The sequence below is a fragment of the Dermacentor albipictus genome, unplaced genomic scaffold (genome assembly GCF_038994185.2).
Source record: "Dermacentor albipictus isolate Rhodes 1998 colony unplaced genomic scaffold, USDA_Dalb.pri_finalv2 scaffold_11, whole genome shotgun sequence".
Taxonomy (NCBI): domain Eukaryota; kingdom Metazoa; phylum Arthropoda; class Arachnida; order Ixodida; family Ixodidae; genus Dermacentor; species Dermacentor albipictus.
Genome location: NW_027225565.1, coordinates 3010381 through 3025717, shown reverse-complemented (window position 1 = coordinate 3025717; position 15337 = coordinate 3010381). Strand labels below are relative to the sequence as shown.

The 15337-nt window shown below is 42.8% G+C and overlaps 1 protein-coding gene across 2 annotated transcripts in view; it reads right to left on the bottom strand.

Annotated features, from left to right (window-relative positions):
* Positions 1 to 5318: 5318 nt before the first annotated feature.
* Positions 5319 to 15337, bottom strand: part of LOC139051268 (tRNA methyltransferase 10 homolog A-like) — a 45376-nt gene continuing 35357 nt past the window's right edge. Inside the window, exons 4-7 of one of the 2 annotated variants that reach the window (XM_070528268.1) lie at positions 13439 to 13510; positions 11271 to 11417; positions 10341 to 10446; positions 5319 to 5700 (exon numbers count right to left, since the gene is read on the bottom strand). In XM_070528268.1, the coding sequence (XP_070384369.1) occupies positions 5513 to 5700; positions 10341 to 10446; positions 11271 to 11417; positions 13439 to 13510 (513 nt within the window). In that variant the 3' untranslated portion in view covers positions 5319 to 5512. The remainder of the gene's footprint in view (positions 5701 to 10340; positions 10447 to 11270; positions 11418 to 13438; positions 13511 to 15337) is intronic. The other variant, XM_070528269.1, reaches the window with a different exon arrangement.

The window sequence follows — 15337 nt, the reverse complement described above, 5'->3', positions numbered from 1 at the left end:
TATTTAGCTAGTGCAAAAATTTGCTTTTAGTAGAGGTTTTGCTCAAACAGCACAAGACATCTTGTCATCCACAGATCAAGGTATGCCACGTGCCATAAACTGAGGAAGGACACGTGCATTATCAAGTTTTGCCTGATTAAATTAATCCCCTTTTTGCTGCAATTGATGTGTTTTTGCACCTGTTAGTAGAATAGTTGCATATATTAGCAAATATTTTTGGCAGTGATGTTCATCCTGTTCACATCCTATTGCCTGTGGCTTGTGGTACACTGCTTCCCCGTGCAATAAAAGGCTGCAGAAAATGATGTGACCAAGCATGTGCTTTGCAGGCCTAGCGCAGTCAGACTCTCAATGGTGATCTTCTGAAGCTACATTTGTGACCAGTAAATAACCTGCCATTTTTTATATTTTTAATGGGCTGCGCAATAGGACTACATTGATCTCTGAAAAATAGCGTAAGTGAACACAAAAATATGTCGGCCTGTTTTTTCGCAAAATTATACCATGAAAAATTTGAAGCCTCCCTTGCGACTCTGACTGTGCCAGGGTTTTTTCAAGAGCTGATTTAGCTGACACTCGATGCTGCATAGATGGTGGTACCTTCTCACTTATCACTGCTTTTGTCTAAATCAAAATTTATTAACAGTTCATAAATTTCACCAACTGTTGAAACACGGATGGACCTGCCAAGCTGGCCTGCCAAGACTGTGCTGCTAGAAATTTAATCTACTAACTCTGTGTGTTTAGCTGACTTCTCTATGAATGAATAGCACAACAGGTTTGTAATATACAGCAGAACGTCGTTCATATGTTTTGGAACAAAACGCGTGAGAGAATGTACCAACCAGGAAAAAGTACAATTCGAAGTCGCTAAAAATTTTGCAGACTCAATTGCAGTTGCCATCTATGTAATGCGAAGTGTTCAGGCACAAGGCACAGTCGCATGTCGAGCTGCTAGGACTGGAGTGGCCCACGACATGCATTGTCCTTTTTGCGGCTTTGGCAAGCTTACGTTTGTGCTCTGTGGGTGCTTCCAAAGAGAGCAGCTTATTCAGGCAGAGCATTTTGGAGAGAAGTGCCCACTTGGCGAAAATTGTTACGGTTCCAATGGCATTACGCCACATGTGCTGTGAAGCAGATAGGTGAAGATGGCTATTGCAATACATTTAGCGATGGCATCTGTGAATGTGACAAGCGACGACCCATGAGGAGATTTGCTGGTGCTGGCAGAGGAAACTTAGTGCATGTATTGCGGGGAAGCTGCTGTGGCGGGCATCTACTGATCTCAACCGCATGTGCATCCCGCCTTTTTTTGTTCACTTGGGATCTAGTGGCCAGAAAACGTATTATACAATCACAGTTTGGCGATGCACTGTATGTCGGTGCTGAAAGACCGTGTGTTCAGGGAACATGTTAACCAGTAAAATTGAAGTACAACCATATTAGACGACTTTTTGTTCCTCAATCACGAACGTTGGCGCCGGGAAATAGTACAAAATGGGATCTTATCAACAAGGTTCCACTGCAGGCACGTACCCAGGATTTTTTTTCGGGGGGGGCACCACCTCCATCATCATCATCGTCATCATCATCATCCTGTTTAATGTCCACTGCAGGACGAAGGCCTCTCCCTGCGATCTCCAATTACCCCTGTCCTGCGCCAACCGATTCCAACTAGCGCCCGCGAATTTCCCAATTTCATCGCTCCACTTAGTGTTTTGTCGTCCTCGATTGCGTTTCCCTTCTCTTGGTACCCATTCTGTAACCCTAATGGTCCAACGGTTATCTAACCGGCGCATTACATGACCTGCCCAGCTACATTTTTTCCTCTTGATGTCAATTAGAATATCGTCTATAACCGTACGATCTCTGATCCAAGCCACTCTCTTTCTCTCTTAACGTTATGCTTAGCAATCTCTGTTCGATCGCTCTTTGCGTGGTCCTTAACTTGCTCTCAAGTCTCTGCCCCATTACACTGGCAAAATGCACTGGCAAATGCATTGGCACTGGACATATTGCACTGGCAAAATGCACTGATTGCACACCTTACTTTTCAATAATAATGGTAAGCTTCCAGTCAGGAGCTGGAAATGTCTGCCGTATGCGATCCAACTCATTTTTATTCTTCTGTGAATTTCCTTCTCATGGTCAGGGTTCCCTCGATTAATTGACCTAGGTAAACGTACTCCTTCACAGTCTCTAGTGGCCGACTGGCGGTACTGATTTCTTGTTCCTTTGCCCAGCTATTTATCATTATCTTCATCTTCTGCATAATAATATTCAACCCCACTCTTACACTCTCTCTGTTAAGGTCTCCAATCATTTGTTGTAACTCGTCTGCATTGTTGTTGAACAGAACAATGTCATCGGCAAACCGAAGGTTGCTGAGATATTTGCCGTCGATCTTTACTCCTAAGCCTTCCCAGTTTATTAGCTTGAATTCTTCTAAGCACGCAGATAATAGCTTTGGAGAAATTGTGTCTCCCTGTCTGACCCCTTTCTCTATAGGTATCTCCCTGCTTTTCTTGTGTAGAATTAAGGTAGCTGTAGAACCTCGTAGATATTCTAATGCGAAAGACGAGTCAGTAAGACGAGAAACTATTTACAGATTATATTTACAACAATGGTTGCAGCGCTGACCGGTTAGATTCACAGCGCGAGCCCTGTTCGGTCTTCCTCCTCTTTTCTGGAGTGATGGCGCCTACGCGCCTCGTTCAAACAAACAAATACCTCACGCATGTAGCAATATTTTCCAAGCTTTTTACGTAAGTGTTCTGTACTCCTTGATTACGCAGTGCCTCTACGATTGCTGGTATCTCTACTGAATCAAATGCCTTTTCGTAATCTATATAAGCCACATAGAGAGGCTTATTGTTCTCTGCAGATTTCGCGATAACCTGGTTGATGACATAAATGTGATCCATTGTAAAGTATCTCTTCCTGAAGCCAGCCTGTTCCCTTGGTTGACAAAATCCAGTGTTAACCTTATTATATTGGAGATTATTTTGGTAAATATTTTATATAATAATGGTCCCATAATTGTTCAATTCTTTAACATCTCCTTTTTTTGTGGATTAGTATAATGTCTGCATTCTTCCAGTTTTCTGGGACCCTTGCAGTCGATAGACACTTCGTATAAAGAGCCGCCAGTTTTCCAAGCATTATGTCTCCTCCATCTTTGATTAAATCGACTGCTATTCCACCTTATCCTGCCGCTCTTCATCGTTTCATGTCTTGCAGGGCCCTTCTGACCTTATCGCTAGTTATAGGAGAGTTTCTGTATCCTGTTCATTACTGTTTCTAAGTGAATTATTGTGACTTCTCTGGGTACTGTATACGGGTCAGCTTAGAATTTTTTCGCTGCTTTTACCATATCTTCGAGATTGCTGATGATATTATCCTTCTTATCTTTTAGTGCATACATCATGGTCTGTCTTATGCCAGGGTTTTTTTTTTTTTTTTACTGATTTCAGGCTGCGTTCATTTTTTACGGCTTCTTCAGTCTTTCTCATGTTATAGTTTCGAATATCAGTTATTTTCGCCTTATTGATCAGTTTTGACAGTTCCGCGATATGCGTAACGCTGTGCGGCCACCAGTCCCATACAACCGTGTAGAGCGCAGGACTCTGCGATTCTAGACGTACTGCGCTCACTGTGAAAGGTTAGAAAAACACCCACATAAGCACAGCAGAGAAGTGGCTACGTGAGGCGGTTTGACCGATAACTGTAGAAGCGTCATTCAAAACAAGTAATTGTTCTCCACTTCCGGCAGCCTTTTCTCTACTTCCTTTTTAAATAAAAAGATGTTGATTCATAAATATTCTCAAACAACGGTTAACTTTTTTATTATTCGCTTTTGCTTGGAGTTTGGTTGTTGCCTTGGCTCTCTTCCTTAGTAGATCACTTAATTTCTCAACTCTTTGCAATTTTTGTTTCCTGTTGCCAATTTTGCACGAAAAGTGCTATACAGTTAGGGAAAAACAGACGAGGTAACGGGCGACAGTCATCTTGCTTATGGGTTTAAGGGTTATTGCAGGGTTTCATGATGGACGCTCTTTCACATGATTTTATTTCCCACCTTATCTAACCCATATCACGTGTATATGGTTCCGGGCATCTGCCATCGTCACGGCGAGCTGTAACTCAAGGAAACAATGAAGCAAAGGGATAAGTTAAACGCAATTGGCGTTTTCTTCGGCCGCATCCCTCTCCTGGCCCCAGGATCAGCCTAAACAAAGAAGGTTGAACTAACAAAAGCAACAGCTATGCGCGTGACGGTTGAATAGATGGTGACAACTGAACGCAACTCGAGTTAACCGCGCGGGTGCGGAATCTACGAGAAAACTGTCCTTCACATTACGAGAGATGCCGATAACTACCGCCATCTAAAAGGAGTGAAAAAGGCAGCATAATGCTGACCGATGAACAGCTGAGAAGTCTCAACATTGATCTGGCGGCGCTTTAGGAATGTGTGAGGAGTGGTGGCGTGCGTGGGGAGGGGGGGGGCCCGGGCCCCCACCTGGGTACGCGCCTGTTCCACTGTATTGATTTTTTGCATGAGTTGCTTCAGGAGAGGCAGGGAGTGTGCTTGAAATGTAAAATGAGCTTACTCGGTAGTAGCAGTGAGTGTAACGGTCAAGAACCAAAGAAGTCTGCTGCTATCAGCACTATACGGTCGTGCACTGCATGCAAACTAGATGCCTCCAACCCACACCTCTGCTGTGGCTATTACATTTCGATTTCTTCTCTCAGAAGGAGAAGGAGGAGTGGCACCACTTTCACAAATCGGCATTATAGTAACCTCCATTTGCCTTCGCATAGAAAGAATTCTAGGGTAACAGAAGAAGGGTTTCTAGCTGGGATTGTTGATGCATAATAACTTTTGGGTGAACTGCTCAAGGACAGAACAAGAAAGGAAACAAAAAAGCGTTTGTTTCATTTCTTGTCGCATCCTCGCACAGTCCACCCAAAAGTTAGGGTAACAGGTTTTTTTGGGCCCACTCAGAACAGAGGTGTAGATAGATTTGCCTACATTTCTATTTTATATTGTAAGCTGTGTTCAGCTAGTTGAATCTATGAGCACGCGAGGGAAAGCTAAAAAAAAAATGCAAAGTTATCAAAACACAAGCCTCAGATTTCTAAGTCTGTGGTTGAACCTATGATTTTGATGCTTTAAGGTACAACTGTTTCTTGTCCAAAATAAAGTGCAACTTGAATAGTTCCACTGGGGTTTCCCTAGTTAAGTTTTGCATGTTGTAGCTAACAGCCTGTTATGAATAAGTACATTCCGTCACTTTGGTTCAAATAAACAACAGACAAACAAGCAAAAATGGTATATTCCATCACAAAATGCACTGACCCAGCTCTATCGTAACAGGCATAGAATGGGCTCGCAGTGCACAACTTCATGAGTGAAGCCAAGGGAAAGTTGTGAGCCTGCAGTAGCCACCGCCTGACGACATTTACTGAGCTCCATCTTCTGAAGGCCTTTGTCAATGGATGGTAATTTATGTCATCGCAACTGTCTGATTTCGTTTGCCAAAAGTTTTCTCAAGTCCTGCTGCTCATCATTGTCACTGCTGTGTGAAGATGAAGCAGATTCTTGATCCAATGCCTTAGCACCCTTTCGCCGAGGGATGGCTGCCAACAATGCATCCGTCCAAGACATTCCCTGGGTCTTGTTGAGCAAGATAGCAAACACTGAAAAGACACAGCACACAAATGCATTAGCTTTAAAATGACGACAGTACACTAGAGAAATGGAATGAAATTATGGCTACGCTTTCTGTTGCACAATGTGGTGGAAAAAACAGCGAGTCGCATGTATCGAACTCTCACTGCAGGAGTAATAACGTTCTTATTAGGTTTCTGCTTTTGGAGCAGGTAAGCCTGGATCTTCAACATATAAACTCTAAAGAATAAATGTACAATGAATATCCAGTCCCAGTACTACAGTACAAGAGCACCACCATCATGTACACAGGGACACGTGAGATGCTCACAGTGCACAGTACAGCCACACCTAGGTCGCGTACAACACCAGGACTGGATTCCTGCTCTACTGTTACCTATATAATGCAACATGTATGGATACCTTGCACTTTCTCTAAGTGCTACTAAAATACTAAAAGAGTGATAAGCTGGATACACAAAGCAAAATTTATGAACATCTATAATCTAGCAGTTATACTGACTGGCAAGGACAATCTATCTCATGCGGCCACATTCGAAACAGCATGAAGTGTCGAGAAGTGGGCAGTACATATTGTGCCATCCTCAAATAGCTCTTTGATATAAGTGCCGCATGTTGATGATTATAATTTACATACAATGGCACATACCCACAACACATGATCAGCCAAGAAGTGGCCGGTACGTTTAAAATAGAAAGAAATGAAGTAATACAAGCCGGTATAGGACTTGTCACATTGCATAGCATGACTGCACGAGAGCATATGCACACTCCACTTCCCTTAATGCAAAAAACACAGGAATAAAATGCACAAATTTATAGCATTTTATTAACCGTTTAACGAAAGCTTCGTTTTACACAGGTTCCAACACATGCGTTGGATCTCCATAATATCTTTCCCGCGAAAATTGAGTAAAAAACAGCGTTCGCTGTGTACATAGCTTTGCTGCATAAAATGTCTGTACTGCGGCGAAGCTGACTTTAGGAAACCAGCTGTTATTCTGCAACACATATTAGATTCTTGCCCATTTTTGTTGCTAAAAATTAGGTGTGTGTTTGATTTAAACCTTGTTTTGGAGCTTTAATGTAATTTCTATATTAGTGCTCTACTTCAGACACACAGAGAGTGAGCGCACATTTAGTTCATAAGCATGTTAGAATCTGCCAAGTACAGTGAAAGCTCGTTAATTTGAACTTCAATAATTCGAATTTATGGATAATTCGAACTGTACGATTTGGTCCGGCCAAGCTCCACAGAAGTCTATGTATAAAAAAGTCCGTTAATTAGAACGCGAGAAGGTTCCCTCACGGATAATTCGAACTACGCTCACCTGGCACATGGCCAGAGAAAAGCGTCTACTGCCTACACACAAGGCTGTATTGCCTCCGAAACGGAGAGAACGGCGAGAGAAGGCAAAATCGGAAAAAAATCTAACCGATGCGGGGTCAGCCAGAAGGCAGTGGCGGCTGCCACCTCTCCGTTCTACGTAACCTCCAAGACTTCTTGCCCGTTGCGAATCTCGGAGGCTTTGCAAATCTTGTACAGCTGCTAATGTTGTGCGGAGATGGCACGGCAAGCGCCAAAACACAGCGAATCAAGTACGTCGCAGCTGCGCTTGCAATCAAGAACCAACGAATCAGGGCCTTCGCGACCTTCACATGTTCAGCGTCTTTGCCTCGGCAGTCTTCATCGGTTGTGCACCTCTGTTTTCAGCTTAGGGGGTATCGGCCGTCGCGAATCATTGTGATAGTGTTAAGCCTCGGCTAACGTTCGTTTCGGTGGACATCGGTGGTGTGGCACAGTCGGACCCAGAGCTTCGACTTGAAGATGGCGTGTGCCCGCGGCACACGCCATCACTTTCTGACACGCTTAATTTCTGACATGCCCTACCGTTTCCAAATCGCAGTGTGCTGTTGCTCTCCTTCACTTTCGTTAGTTCGAACTTTCGTTAATTCGAACTGAAGCGGCTTCCCCTTGCGGTTCGAATTAACGAGCTTTTACTGTACTGTCAAATGAGTGAGTGGTGTGTGTTGATGTTTTTTAGCATCACGTTTAATTCGTTCGCCGTATAATTCTATCAATTTCGTCGGTACTGTAAGGGTCGAATTATCAGAAGTCAACTGTATATACTAAAAAACTAGCTACTGCCTTAAAAAAGATCTTGTTTAACAAAGTTAATACTACTACTTAACAAAAAAGTGAGCAGACTTCAGTGATTCCGCCAGCTTTGAGCTCACTTGTTATGACAGCAGGTACTCTCCCAACTGACTAAAACACGCCAATTCCGTGCAACTATCCTGCAATCCTGTGCAAAGCCAAACCACTCAACAATGACAGCACTGGTGATGGCATATTAGGGCACTTCATTGGCCCACATCCAAGACTGTAAAGAGCCATCTTAGCAAGAGGAACAGTGAAAATGACTTCTGCGTTGGAAGCGGAACTGTAATGGCTACATCATGCACCAGCAATGTTGTGTGGGCATATTCTGCTATGGTAGGAGGTTCAGGTTGGGCTAGTTGGTTTATAGCTTTAGAAGTTTCCTTTAACTGCGCAAAAAAAAGGAGGACACAAGAAAGAAACATACACCACACCACGAGCACACTTTTGGAAAGCAAGCAACATACATATATTTCATCCGGGAACCTGTACATGTGTCCGCATTGTCATTCTCACATGTGTCGATAAACATAAAAACATAGAAGTTATCTGCTGGGTAACAGCGTAGACCAAGATTGTGACAAGCGATCACCAAAATAACCATGAGCCATTCTTACAGCATCATCAAAATAGGGAGAGATAACCTAAAGCACAGCAAGGAAAACAGGAAGAGACCATGAGCATGTGAAGGAAACATATGGCACTTAACAAATAACCAGTATAAAGGCGAAGGACGAGGGCATAAAATCGTCTTGAGAAAGCAAAAGGCAAAAAAAAAAACATAACAAATGGGGAATATCACACCAATCAACGAATGTCCCAATGGCATCATGAAAGTATGAAGGCTCAAAATAGGGCTTACTGAAAACAACCACGGAAAGTGGGGGTGATGGAGACGTTTTGAATTTACAATTGTGACTATGGAAAGAGTGAAACCTGGTGAAAAAACTAATGCTCGGTCACATTCACAGCACAAAACACCTACAACAAACAAAACAAAACCTTAGATCGCCACAAGAATTTTTTTTTGAAGGCATATTCCAGAAAATTGACTTCTTCTGGAAGCAACGAGACAGATGGCGTGCTGATACATATGTTGCCATCATTTAGTATGTAGAACGCTTCGACAATCTCCCTTTCAGTCTGACCTCTGAATGGAACAAGAACGTTGTGTTTTTAAAAATTGGTTTACAAGGGTTGTTTCTTCCGCCCTCTTCTTCTCCTCTACATCTGTACAGTGTAGGGCCAAAGCGCCTACTGCCTTGTTCTTTACATGCCACTGGTGTTCCTGTGCCCTTTCATTGAAACACCTGCCCGTCTGTCCAATATAAATGTCACATGTCAAGGGAATCGAATACACTACCCCACAAACACAATCTGTGCAGTATGTTTCGTGCATGGTTGAACACCGTAGCTTACTCTTTCTCTTGCCAGTCACCATGGGGCACACTCTACTGAGCTTGCATGGGGCCCAAAAAACAACCTTGACCCTGTAGCAGCTTGCTACTTTTTTGATGGTGTACGAAACTCTGAATATACAGCATGACCTGCAGTTTTTCTTTCTTAATACTCTCTTTCTGTTACTTTCTACCTCTAAGTGGTGTGGTGTGTGTTTTAGAAACGTCTAAAAAAAAAGTCTGCTATGGTCTCCAAAACATGTGCAGGGAGCAAAATTTGTATGATAGCTACGTGGTTGTCTGGATCCCAGCAGTATACACTGCTGCAGTGGCATGGGTCTAACCCCCCAGTAACAGTGGTCGTCAAGTTCTGTTGCTTTTTTTACATGTCAGGGTGAACTTAAGGTTAAGGAAGGTGCCTTGACGACAATGACATAGCAATGACTATGACAGTACGATTATGATGATGATGATGATGATGATGGCATAATGTAATATACAGACACAGCTAACCCACTTTTTAACTGCTGTCGCAGTAAAAATATTTTTGGAAGCTGCCCTTCTATTGTAGAGATTATGCGTGTTCTCCCACAATACGAAAAATCCATATTCTGCACAGGGAGCAAAATCGCTTCACAAGGAAAATCTTGGAGGCTATAGAAATTAAGGAGCAGCCCCGTTTCCTCTTCTTGCACGGCAAGTAGAATATGACAAGCAGAATCCACAGAGCTTGCATAATCTACACGTTTGTTTTCATGCTTTGTACCTGCATCAGGTTTATATTATTTTTTTCATTAAAAGATAAGCTGAAGTCACTGCATTGTGTTGTCCATCTGTTCATTAATCTGCATCTAAAGTGCACTGTGCTTACGCCTAATAAGCAAAGACAGCATCAGAACACACACATCCAGATGAAGTAGCACAATGTCCTACGTGTTGTGCCATTGCAACAGAACCCTAACGAACACAAGTGGCTTTACGTACACGCAGGCAGAATCACTGAGAAGGCTTTGCAATACAAGGGCCCCAACATAAGCATTGCTCTTCTGGGGTTCATAAGGGAGACGTGACTTGTATGTGTTCAACTCACCCTGGTCTATTGTGAGCACTTGACGTGTCTTCATGATGAGACAGTTACCTATGGGCAGCCGAGCATGTTCCACACCCTGTTCCTCAGCCAGCCTGTGGCACAAGCCCTAAACAACCAAGAATTAAATCATGGAATTTGAGTATTTTTGAACAAAAATCCTATGCAATGGAGATTTCAAGCTCAACTTGTCATAAGTACTGTATATGTTATCTTTTTTTTACAAGTCTCAGTTGCGTGTACAACACACATCATTGCCACCATACGGGTCTTCCCTAATATTTTTGGTTCCAAGGAACCCCACCAGATTTCAAGAAATGTTGAAAAACCATTGTGGATTTGCCTCACATGATATGTAAGCAATAACATCTGCAGATGCATGGCTCTCAATTGAGCTAGACTATAAATGAAGTGATTGCTTGAAATGAAGTGAATGCTCCGCCGCGGTTCGGCCTGGCATTGCACTACCTTCGTGATCGGCCCACATATGGGGAGTGCTTAACGCCTGCTTCACCTCCGCTGGCCTGATGCTGAACTATCTTTGGTATCGGCCCAGGTACAAAAATTGTTGGTCTATGACCATACAGCCATACACAGCTTCACTGTAAAAACGAATGGAAACCACACACAGCAGTACAAAGGGCACTGTAATCTTTCACTGGTGAGGAAAAGGACGCCTGGAAAGCAGTGCACAGGTTTAGGTGCTCACAAGATCCGGAGAGAAAAAAAACTGATTGAGAAAACCTTTCATTCTGCAAATCTCAGTATGGGAACCCAACAAAGCAGTAATACAAACCAAGAATACGCGCTAGCACGTGTCCTTCTCTGTAAAGTATGTGAAACAGCAGGACACTTGTGCTTTTAGATTTTGAGAGGAACAAGACAAAAACAGGCACAAAGATGTGGGCAAAGCACTATCAGCAGCTCAGAGACCTTGCTGTGATTGTGGTCAACAAGACCCCCGATGATGTAAGCCTTGCTTTCTTCCAGCTCATGTAGTTCATTCTCCGACTCACTGGACAGGTAGACAACATTCTCTTTTCCAAAGCAACTTATGTGGTCCTCATCCGATGCGTGCACCTGTTAAAAATGAAACACCCAATCATAATGGAGCATGCAGCCTTGAAGTCGAGCAACAACTACGTCGAACATGTTTGGGCCATAAATTTGGTGCTGGCACCACCCATTGTTGGCACACATGTTCCATGATGTGCGAGGCCCAGCATGTAAACTAAGGCCAAAGTCCGTTCTAAACTCCATGCACTGACCCTGGGGATGCCGGTGCCTGAAGGATGGCCAAAATGTTTTTTTTCACACTGGCTACCTTGCGAGGAGATGAGCCTCTGAACCTACTATATGTATTATTAATGCAGTTAGAATAGCAAAGTTTAATGCAATGACAGAGTTCTGTTCATTGTTTGCAAACTGCCAGCTGTATCTTTTTTTTTTTCAATAACTTGTACAATTATTACTTTATATGGTGTGCAACAGTATGGAGAAGATCCACACACTCCAAAGGGCACATAAGTAAGCTGTATAAAATATCTCACACCGAGAACATTTGGTGCTTTTTTCGTCAGTTTTCATCCATCAGACCGAAACACTATTGAAAGACTAAGACTCAAGCACCAGCACTGGTACTGACGTCCTGCGACAACACATTCGACCAAAGCACAATCAATTTTGACAGCAATTTCTGACTGTGTACCACTTGTCTGCTAGCATAAAGAGTGCCTCACATAATTATGCAATCTTTTTCATTAATTACTTTAAACCACATATTTCAATCTACAAATTATAGCCACTGAGTTTGCATGGCGATTGTATCCACTTGGAACGAATTCTTTGGACAACACCTGTTCTGAGATATTAATATTCAAAGTGTCTGTCGAAATGCATTGGTGTTCCAGTTACCTTTTTAGGAAACCGGTGTTTTATGTACTGAAGCATATAAGTAACTGGAACACCAATGCATTTCGACGGACACATTGAATATTAATATCTCAGAACAGGTGTTGTCCAAAGAACTCGTTCCAAGTGGATACTATCGCCATGCGAACACAGCGGCTATAATTCGTAGATCGAAATGTGTGGCGTAAAGTAATTGATTAAAAGTTAATTTGCGTAAATGCATTAATTATTCAGTCGAACATTTTGATTTCTCGTAGAAGTAATGGCCACCTTACTGAGTAATTTAGATCCAGGGTTAGAATTGCGCTATCTGCCATCTTAAAAATTTGCTATCTGCCATCTTTAAAAAATTTGGTGCAGCTAAAGAAAAAAAAAACACCCTGTACATGTATACACAATACTAAACACTTTTGGCCCTTAGTTTTGTAATGCTTAGTTTTCACATGCTGCACACGATTACATGCACACATTCCTCTTTGATGTGCAAGTTTTGTCACTCACCAAGGCTAATCTACCAATGCGGAAGGTGCAATGCCACATGAAAGGAGGCGGGGATTATGTCACAGTACATCCCTCTGCTCCGGTATGACAGAAGACAGGAAAGGAACACCGCTTGGTAACACTACCAGAAGTAGAGGGAGAGAGTGTCTCTGTTGGCAGTGACGCTTGCCTTCTCGTGGCATGATGACAGGACAGTTAATTCTCCGATAAAGAACCAATTTGAAATATTCTTTAAGTAAAACACTTCTTATGCGGCACTTTATAGCTACAATGTATAACCAAAACTTGCAATGGGGCCCATGAGGAGCCCTTTAAGTTACAGGCACAATTTTTCAAATCAAACTTAAGTATGTTTCGGGCAAGATCTCGCATTAGGATGCTCATGCATATACAGAGGAACCAAACAACCTAAGCATTTCTAATTTAAAATTGTCCATCAGTCATACTGCCTTGAGCATGAATATGCCACTGTTAGCAAAAAGTGCTGTGTTCTCGTGGGCGGCCTTGGCCCAGCCAACTAAACTGCTGGTCCTCATTAAAGTTCACTCTCTCTCTCTCCTTTTTTCACTCTCAATGCATATTCGAATAGCAAAAATTGTTTGATTCTACAAATAATTTCAGATATCCAAGTTCAGTTAAGCATTGCTGGGCTGAATATAGAAGAAACAAAAAAACCTACAGTGACTTACATCCCACCTCTCAAAACCATGCATATTGGAGGAACTGTCCTTGAATGATCCAGCCATGCCAGTCAGGTAGAACTTGAAAGGGAGTGGGGGGGGGGGGGGGGGGAAACACATTCAGGCCTTGTGGTGCTTCTATACAATTTGTTGGTGGTACAGAAATTAACAATTTACAGAATGTCACAGGCAGCATGCACCTAAGTTTTTAAGCTATACATAACAGCCAGCCCATGTATGGAGCTGAATGTATGCTGAATGGAATGAATGTACATTGCTAGCAGCAGTGCTGAGAAAGCACCAGTATCTTTTGTGTTCTGCCCAATAAGCTAATGGATGTATGTTTTATATGGCCATCTTTTATTGTCCAGAAGGTTCATATTCATTTGGTTATCTGTGGCATGGTGTCTCATACATACTTTTTTGTTTTCACGCTGAAAGAGAGAGATAAAAAAATACTTTGCTCATGTGCAAGGGGTGTCGTCATAAGCCAGTGCACTCAGTCCAGGGTGCTATTTGCAGCATGTTTGAGTGCTCAGTCAATGAAAACTGCAAGGAATTACGTGCTAGGTCAAAGAATGGAAACTGCAAACAATTAATTACTTTACAGACTTTTTTTTTTCCATGGTAAGCCATTCAGTGGTGGGGATTGTAGGGAGGTGCATGTCTGTACCTTAGGTAATGTGATGTGGCTTAACCACAGGATGTTTGCAGTGCTAAGACAGCCAAGCCGATTACATATAAAAAAATAAAAAATGAGAAGCAAAACCTAGAGAAACTGTGCGACCTTGCATAATTATAACAACCTAATTTCCAGCTACGCTGTTTTCACACCAGACCTCCTCCCATTCGTGCAATGCCTTCGATTGCTCAGACGACTCCCTCAGTCACCTTGGCTACTGCTGGCTGTTGGTGAATGACGCGACTTCTCAGTGTGATGCAGGAATTTCGCTGATCTCAGAGGCTTTAAAGAGTGCACCCTTCCTAACTAATGTGCTCAAGTTAACGTTTATGAGCTCGCAAAGGCACTTTTAACACACGCATCAGTGTCCAGAAAGTCCTAATATGCGCACAAAGTTCCAGCCTCTTACTTTGCTTACAGTGACAATTTCTAAATTTATTTCAATTCCAAGAAGGCATTCTCACAGCTACCATGCCAATATGTACATTTCTTGTGACTTCCCTAATTGCTTCAACAACTTTGAAACTATACCAGCATGTTTCTCAACCTACATACTCTATTCTTATAAATTTTCAACCTTATCAACTCAGAAGTTCTGTGATAGCACCCCTTTTAGTCTTCCAATAACCTTTGCAACATGCTTCAATGAATGCAAGTTAGATTCTTGCGACTCCTCCAATACCTCTACAACTTCAAAACTTCACCAGCATATTTTTCACGGCACACATTCTATTTCAATTTTTCCGACATGTACAATATTTTTACGCGAGGAACGACTCGGTAAGACTAGCAACTATTTACAGGTTATATTTACAACAGCGGTTGCAGTGCTGACCGGTTATTCACAGCGCGAGCCCAGTTCATTCTTCCTCCTCTTTTCTCGAGTGATGGCGCCCACGCGCCTCGTTCAAACAATCAAATATCACACGCGTGTAGCATAATCCCCCGGCGGCAGAAGCGACATCCCGGAGCGTCTAAATGTCATCACTGGAAGGGTGATACTGCTTCAGTCGTGTAACGTTCACAATATCACTGGACTGGGAAGCAGATGGGGCGTCAGGGGCGATGTCGTAGGTGACGGGAGTCACGGCACAAAGCATTCGGTATGGGCCTGTGTAACGAGACAGCAGTTTTTCTGACAGGCCGACCTGACACGACAGAGACCATAGAAGCACGAAAGGACCAGGCGGGATGTGCACATCTGGGTGTCACTGGTCGCCTTTGAC